Genomic DNA, 9,006 nt, shown 5'->3' with positions numbered 1-9,006 from the left:
CACATATAGTCCGGTGGTTGCGGATGGATTATTAGCAATTGTGGGAAGGTGCAGGTGAACAAACAGCTGACCCGCGCACCACTAGGAGGTATGGCTATACGAGACTAGCAGTAGTTTAACCCCATTTATACATAAACTCAAAGAAACAGTGTGGAAGTAATTGTGTTGGGAAAGTTTGCTTTCTGTGTTGCAGTGAAGAAATCCCCTCACACTGGCCCTCTGCCAAAGATCATATTTGCTCAGTACTTCTATTTCTATTTGGTTTGTTTTGGGTAGACTTTGGAGACATATTAGTACCTCATTAATTTAGTCTGGGACCGCAAAAATAACAAAAATACACTTATGAATTCATATGATATTGCAAAACTGTATGGATCAAAAGGTAGGCTACATTATAGATTGACCATCCATCAGGCTATTATCAAATAAAACCAAGAGAAGAGCCAATAGTGTTGGTGGTTGGGTCAGCCAGTTGCACTGTGCAATGGGTAAATGACCTTTATCTTAAATCGCCAGCTAATCAATGTTTGTTTGAACCCACACAAAAGGAAGATAAAGATGGTGTGACACTTTTTGGGGATTTTTGCCAGGATTTCTGTAGGATATTCAATATTCGGTCTGGTGAACAGATGTTCGCTCTGATTACCTTGGTGCAATCTACACCTTCAAACAAAGGTAAATCATGACAAGATCTATCACTTTGAGAAAAGTTTTTAACACTTTAGTCCAAGACATGTTCTGACAGTGGTGGAGTGACTAAGTATAAAAGAAGACAGACTGATTTTGAGGCGCTTCATCTGTTCATCTGTTCTAGCCTATAGGCTAAGTTCAAATAACTTTAGGCTATTCAGTTGTATTGTTGCCTTCCCTTAATTGTATTCACAATAAATAAAGACAGATCTATGCTGCATTAATTGTAACGTGCCTTTTCTCCAAAATACATCTGAACACTCTTCAAATGTTCAAAAGACAAACCATGGGGGAGATGTTTGAACCTGAAATGATGAATCACCTAAAAAGAGTATTGGTGAAGCTATGAGCTATATAATATATATTTTATAGTCTTTATATCCTACTTATACAGATATAGATCTATATATATATTGATTTCTAGTCAGTAATATATATATTCTTATTCACTATAAATATGCTATAGACAATCTTTTGACAGTGCAGTGGCACAGTTATCTTTGAGTAAAATAAATGACGAAAACCCCAAATTTGGTGACGCAATGGGATTATGTGTATGCTGATCCAGAAGGAAGTGACGACAAAAGCGGCCACAACAACATGTTCGTTCGCATCTCCTGAAATTATTTTCGAGGCAACGTTACAGGTAGGTGGCAACAGTAGCTTTTCCACGAACTGGACGCTACGTGGAGAGAAAATTATTTGTGTAGCACCACCTGAGAGGGGAGTCGCCTTATGTGATAAACCCGTCATTCACAAGCCAATTATATGCGAATTTGACGCGTTTTCTTTTGTGCGAGTCATCCCTCCAGATTGCTAGACGGAATGCCCATGTGTCCGTGTCCAGGTTGGATTAGCTAACGTTAGCTAGCTAGCTTGGAGAGATGTAGACACAGTGTCTAGCTTTATAGGCTATCATCAGTGGTTTGCAAATTGCATAATGACTATCATTTATGCAACTAGCCAGTTAGCCACAGTCTGACATTGAACTGATGTATTTAGCTATCTTCTTTGCAGTGACATACCATTTGCGGGGTATGAACAGCTGGAATAACTGGTACATTTCTTAGATTTGTGGTGGGCAGAAACTGGCTAGCTAGCTACGGAGATGTTATTTTTGTAACAATGTATCAATACAACAACATTATTATAGCATAATCTTTGACACACTGTAATATTTGTAGCAAGTCACCGCGTTGATTTAAATGTATACATTGTGTCAAATTCTCTTATCACGTTGGCACGAACTGTCTGGGCCGGACATTTACAAGGTCAACTAAAGAAAAAAGCTCGCGGTATCCCTGTGTTCTAACCTGTCATTCATGAAGGGCCAGTGCTATCCGGGGTCATTTGGACGTCCCTACTACCCTAGTCCTTGATCATGAATCACAGTTAGATTACATACTATACTCTCACCATTACAACAGGGGAGGTTAATTTATGTATATCGGGTCCAGATGGGAAAGCCAAGTTTAATTTCGGAACGGGTCAAACTTTTCTCTCTATTTGTGACTACTATGATTTCCCATTGTAGCCAATTCAATTGCAGTCATTCTGTTACAGATTTTTTGGCAATTCTGTTACCAATTTGGTAACAGAATTTCGAGTTAATCACTTCGTAATTCATAAACCACATAGATATCAGTAAAAACATGAACTAATTGGAAGGTCTTAGTCTACCTTTACTTGTTAGTTGTGTGAACTTTCATTATCATCCCTGCATGAGGGAGAGAAATTAGAAAATATCTTAAAGATATGTGGGTTTTTGGTAACAGAATTAAAGGGATACTTCTGGATTTTGGTAATGAGGCCATTTGTCTACTCCCCAAGAGTCAGATGAACTCGTGGATACCATTTTTATGTCTCTGTGTCCAGTTATGAAGGAAGTTACAGGTAGTTTCATGAACCAATGTTAACTAGCGGTAGCGCAATGGCTGGAAGTCTATGGGTATACCCATAGACTTCCAGTCATCGCGCTATCGCTAATTAGCAATTGTGCTAGTTAGCAACTTCCTTCAAACTGCATGCAGAGAAAGAAAAATGGTATCACACGAGTTCTTCTGACTCTGGTGAAGTAGATTAAGAGTCTCATTGCCAAAATCCCGAAGTATCCCTTTAAGGCACAGGGCAATGTTTCTTAAACATACACAAGGCAAATAATTTCTCAAAAACTAAATATAAGTGTTATTAGTTGGCAGGGGTCTTCAGCATTGTTGTGTTTTGATGTATTTCTAGTACCTTTTTAAAGGGATACTTTGGGATTTTGGCAACAAGGCCCCTTTATCTACTTCCCCAGAGTCAGATGAACTTGCGGATACCATTTTTATGTCTCTACGTACAGTATGAAGGAACTTAGTGGTCGTTTTGCGAGCCAATGCTAACTATCGTTGGCGCAATGACTCGAAGTCTATGGTATCTGCTATCATACTAGCAGATACCACAGACTTGACTGGAAATCTATGGCAGGGTTTCCTAAACTTGTCCAAAAATCTAAGCCTTTACTTATTCCTAATTGTTAGGATGGAAAATGGTTGAAAAAGTTATAAATGCTCTCTAAATAAATACAGACTCTTAACTTTCATTTGACACAAGATTTAACATGCTCCTATGAACTTCACATGTGCTCATGGGTCATTTTACATGGAAATGACCCTAACAGCTAGCTAGCAGTCTCTTGACAGCTTGCAGAGATAGACACAGTTTCCGTACTACATGAACTGCACGCAACAATTGCACCTACCCAGTCACTCACTGGTACAGATCATGCCAAACTTATTGCAAAGTTAGTATTTTGACATTTTATTTTCAATTAACAGTGTGCTTTACTATCTCAACCCACTTCAGATGCTGACAGACTTGGGTGGGGCAGTTTTGGATGACACGCAGTGAAATAACAGAAGATATTCTCAGGATATCGCTATCTACTCGACCTAGGGATTCAGAAAGCAATGACCAAGCCCGACTCGAAAAGGAGCGGCATGGCTCTTGTCACTGGCAGACCTGCCAATGCTGCGGAGGAGCAGGTCAATAATGGCTCATCCGACCCTTCAGTGTCCGGTGCGCCCCACCATGCAGTGACCCTGGCGACTCCAACCAAACCCAAATCTGCTAAACAAGTCTCCCGAGACAACCTTTCTAGACGAAACACGGAGTCTGAAGTATTCGACGACGGAACCAACACCTTTTTCTGGTGAGTGCTGCTGCCCAATGGCAGGTCATTTTATTCTCCCAAACTGAAGGCTGTCACAGTTGGCTACAGACATGTGACAGCTCTGCTTTTTATGTGGGCTATGAATTCAAGGTTAATTGTACATTTGTCACATGCCACTGGAATGCAAGCTCAGACAGGCTTTTCATGCCCCCATGTATTTGTGATGGGCATTCTGAGTCTTTTTGGTGATACAGATCTTTTGGTTCTGTTAACCTAAAAGAGATGTTCCTTTGGCTCCCAAATGGCTCTCCGTTCAGTAGTGCTAAAAATTGTATGAAAACCCATGAAAAAAACATCTAATGTAACGCCTAAAAAGTTATCTACCATTATCTCAGATCGTAAAATGTGAGTTCAATTAAGTTTTTTACCTGACGAAATTAGATTAAATTAATTTCTTTTTAACACATTGCAAAAATGAGCATGGACCAGAATGATGCTCTCTCCTCACTACCTATTGTTCCTGCAGTATAACTAATCTCCAGATAATCGTTGTCTGGAGCTCAAAAAGCATTAGTAGCGGTATGCAAATCAGAGAGCCAAATTAATAGCTCTTTCACAGATGCGATTCGGATCAAATCTAAAATAAAAGTGTATTTGTCACATGCGCCGAGTACAACGGGTGTAGACTTAACCGTGAAATGCTTGCTTATGAACCCTTCCCAACGATGCAGAGTACAACAAATAATAATAAAATAAAATAGTAACGAGGAATAAAGTACACAAGATGGAGCTACAGTTGAAGTCTGAAGTTTACATACACCTTAGCCAAATACATTTAAACTCAGTTTTTCACAATTCCTGACATTTAATCCTAGTAAAGATTCACTGTCTTAGGTCAGTTAGGATCACCACTTTATTTTAAGAATGTGAAATGTCAGAATAATAGTAGAGAGAATGATTTATTTAAGGTTTTATTTATTTCATCACATTCCCAGTGGGTCAGAAGTTTACATACACTCAATTAGTATTTGGTAGCATTGCCATTAAATTGTTTAACTTTGGTCAATCGTTTTGGGTAGCCTTCCACAAGCTTCCCACAAAAAATTGGGTGAATTTTGGCCCATTCCTCATGACAGAGCTGGTGTAACTGAGTCAGGTTTGTAGGCCTCCTTGCTCGCACATGCTTTTTCAGTTCTGCCCACAAATTTTCTATAGGATTGAGGTCAGGGCTTTGTGATGGTTACTCCAATACCTTGACTTTGTTGTCCTTAAGCCATTTTGCCACTACTTTGGAAGTATGCTTGGGGTCATTGTCCATTTGGAAGACCCATTTGCGACCAAGCTTTAACTTCCTGACTGATGTCTTGAGATGTTGCTTCAATATATCCACATAATTTTCCTTCCTCATGATGCCATCTATTTTGTGAAGTGCACCAGTCCCTCCTGCAGCAAAGCACCCCCACAGCATGATGCTGCCACCCCCGTGCTTCTCGGTTGGGATGGTGTTCTTCGGCTTGCAAGCGACCCCCTTTTTCCTCCAAACATAACGATGGTCATTATGGCCAAACAGTTCTATTTTTGTTTCATCAGACCAGAGGACATTTCTCCAAAAAGTACGATCTTTGTCCTCATGTGCAGTTGCAAACCGTAGTCTGGCTTTTTTATGTCGGTTTTGGAGCAGTGGCTTCTTCCTTGCTGAGCGGCCTTTCAGGTTATGTCGATATAGGACTAGTTTTACTGTGGATATAGATACCTTTGTACCTGTTTCCTCCAGCATCTTCACAAGGTCCTTTGCTGCTGTTCTGGGATTGATTTGCACTTTTCGCACCAAAGTACGTTAATCTCTAGGAGACAGAACGCGTCTCCTTCCTGAGCGGTGTGACGGCTGTGTGGTCCCATGGTGTTTATACTTGCGTACTATTGTTTGTATAGATGAACGTGGTACCTTCAGGCGTTTGGAAATTGCTCCCAAGGATGAACCAGACTTGTGGAGGTCTACAATTTTTTCTCTGAGGTCTTGGCTGATTTCTTTTGATCTTCCCATGATGTCAAGCAAAGAGGTACGGAGTTTGAAGGTAGGCCTTGAAATAAATCCACAGGTACACCTCCAATTGACTCAAATGATGTCAATTAGCCTATCAGAAGCTTCTAAAGCCATGACATCATTTTCTGGAATTTTCCTAGCTGTTTAAAGGCACAGTCAGCTTAGTGTATGTAAACTTCTGACCCACTGGAATTGTGATACAGTGAAATAATCTGTCTGTCAACAATTGTTGGAAAAATTACTTGTCATGCAGAAAGTAGATGTCCTAACCGACTTGCCAAAACTATAGTTTGTTAACAAGAAATGTGTGGAGTGGTTGAAAAACGAGTTTTAATGACTCCAACCTAAGTGTATGTAAACTTCCGACTTCAACTGTATATACAGGGAGTACCAGTACCAGATCAATGTGCTGGGGTATGAGGTATTTGAGGTAGATATGTACGTGAAGGCAGGGTAAAGTGACTAGGCATCAGGATAGATAAGAGTAAAATGAAGAACGGAGTTGCAGCAGCATATGAGTGTAAAAGTGTCTATTCAGAAAGTATTTATACCCCTTGACTTATACCACATTTTGTTGTTACAGCCTGAATTCAAAATTGATAAAATAAAATAAAAATCTCACCCATCTGCAAACAATACCCCATAATGACAAAGTGAAGATTTGTTTTTAGACATTTTAGCAAATGTATTGAAAATGAATTACTGAAATATCTCATTTACATAAGTATTCAAACCCCTGAGTGAATACTTTGTAGAAGCACCTTTGGCAGCGATCACAGCTGTGTCTTTCTGGGTAAGTCTCTAAGAGCTTTCTACACCTGGATTGTGCAACATTTGCCCATTTATTATTTTCTAAATTCCTTAAGCTCTGTCAAATTGGTTGTTGATCATTGCTAGGCAACCATTTTCAGGTCTTGCCATAGATTTTCAAGTGCATTTAAGTCTAAACTGTAACTCGGCCGCTCAGGAACATTCGCTGTCTTCTTGGTAAGCAACTCCAATGTGGATTTGGCCTTGTGTTTTAGGTTATTATCCTGCTTAAAGGTAAATTCATCTCCCAGTGTCTGGTGGAAAGCAGACTGAACCATGTTTTCCCTCTAGGATGCTGCCGGTGCTTAGCTCCATTCTGTTTCTTTTTTCTTTTCCTACAAAACTCCCCAGTCCTTAACGATTAGAAGCATAGCCATAACATGATGCAGCCACCATTATGCTTGAAAATATGGAGAGTGGTACTCAGTAATGCGTTGTGTTAGATTTGCCCCAAACATACTTTGTATTCAGGACAACAAATTAATTGCATTGCCACGTGTTTTGCAGTATTACTTTAGTGCCTTGTTGCAAACAGGATTTGTGTTCTGTACATGCTTCCTCCTTTTCACTCTGTCAATTAGGTTAGTATTGTGTAGTAACTACAATGTTGATGCATCCATCAATAGGTGCCCTTCTTTGCGATACTTTGAAAAACCTCCCTGGTCTTTGTGGTTGAATCTGTGTTTGAAATTCACTGCTCGACTGAGGGACGTTCCAGATAATTGTATGTGTTGGGTACAGAGGTAGTCATTCAAAAATCATGTTAAACACTATTATTGCACAGAGAGTGAGTCCATGCAACTTATTGTGTGACTTGTTAAGCACATTTTTACTCCTGAACTTTAGGTTTGCCATAACAAAGGGGTTGAATACTTATTGAATCGAGACATTTCAGCTTCGCATTTGTGATTAATTTGTCAACATTTCTGAAAACATAATTTCACTTTGACCTTATGGTGTATTCTGTGTAGGCCAGTGACCCAAAAAAATCTAAATTCAATCAATTTTAAATTGAGGCTGCAACACAACACTGGTAAAAGTCAAGGGGTAGGAATACTTTCTGAAGACACTGTATGTGTGTGTATTTGTTGTGTTGGTTTGTGTGTGTGTGTAATGTATGTGAATGTCTGTGGGTTGTGTGTGTATACAGTGTGTGTATATACACTGACTATACCAAACCATTAGAAACGCCTTCGTAATTTTGAGTTGCCCCTTTTTCCCCCAGACCAGCCTCAATTCATCGGGGCATGGAGTCTACAAGGTGTCAAAAGCGTTCCACAGGGATGCTGGCCCATGTTGACTCCAATGCTTCCCACAGTTGTCAAGTTGGCTGGATGGCCTTTGGGTGGTGGACTATTGTTGATACACACAGGAAACTGTTAAGTGTGAACCCCAGCAGCTATGCAGTTCTTGACACAAACCGGTGCGCCTGGCACCTACTACTATGCCCCATTCAAAGGCACTTAAATCTTTTGGCTTGCCCATTCACCCTCTGAATGGCACACACACAATCCATGTATCCTCCCCTTCATCTACACTGATTGAAGTGGATTTAACAATTGACATCGATAAGGAATAATAGCTTTCACCTGAAATCACTGAATAAAAACAATTATATATATTTTGCTCAGAACTTAGGGGGACAAATCAAATCTTCTGTGTCCCAATTTCGCTTTGCATGCCGCCAGTTGGGGAATCCTGTCCAGCAATATATTATCAACTCAAAAATATTACCTGTTTGAATAGTAGCCTCATCACATTGACTGTGAATTCACTGTCTGGCTATTGCTAGCTAACTAGCTAGATCATATCTCATTATCTGCATACGAGGTGATCATTATTGACATAAATTAGGGTGTCCTCCCACTCTGCCAAGAGAAAATGCGCTTTGGTGTTGAAATTTAACTTCCTTATGTTATAAAATACATTTTACCAAGACAAATATGATTATTCATGTTCTGAATCGTTCAGTGGGGTCTTTCTCTAACATATCATTAACATTATATCCAAAAAGTCGGATTTCGTAACCTAATACAGCCGATAATAAACATTGAACTCTGTTGATAATAGAGGTGCAGGTTTCTCGTAACAACTTTAGAGGATTTTACATTTCGTAGTTGTCGTCTTCAAAGTTGTTTCCGCGGGACGCAAAAAGTAAAATTAAATGTAAAATGCTTTGAAAATAAAAAGCTTTGTATACTCTCAATGCTCTGTTGACATTTTACAGAGATATGTTTGTTTTAGTTAGAAAACTTCTAAAATTAACAGGAATTTTGAATAAATATGAAAAGCGTATGCTAAAAGAGAAATA

The 9,006-nt window shown here is 39.5% G+C and overlaps 1 protein-coding gene across 2 annotated transcripts in view; it reads left to right on the top strand.

Annotated features, from left to right (window-relative positions):
- Positions 1-1,271: 1,271 nt before the first annotated feature.
- The window catches only part of ptdss2 (phosphatidylserine synthase 2), a 46,188-nt gene continuing 38,453 nt past the window's right edge, over positions 1,272-9,006 (top strand). The window contains exons 1-2 of one of the 2 annotated variants that reach the window (XM_041837641.2): positions 1,272-1,336; positions 3,535-3,880. In XM_041837641.2, the coding sequence (XP_041693575.2) occupies positions 3,639-3,880 (242 nt within the window). In that variant the 5' untranslated portion in view covers positions 1,272-1,336; positions 3,535-3,638. Of the gene's footprint in view, positions 1,337-1,375; positions 1,538-3,534; positions 3,881-9,006 lie in introns of those variants that run through there. The other variant, XM_045227107.1, reaches the window with a different exon arrangement.

The sequence above is a fragment of the Coregonus clupeaformis genome, chromosome 19 (genome assembly GCF_020615455.1).
Source record: "Coregonus clupeaformis isolate EN_2021a chromosome 19, ASM2061545v1, whole genome shotgun sequence".
Taxonomy (NCBI): domain Eukaryota; kingdom Metazoa; phylum Chordata; class Actinopteri; order Salmoniformes; family Salmonidae; genus Coregonus; species Coregonus clupeaformis.
This window is presented reverse-complemented; position numbering and strand designations above follow the sequence as displayed.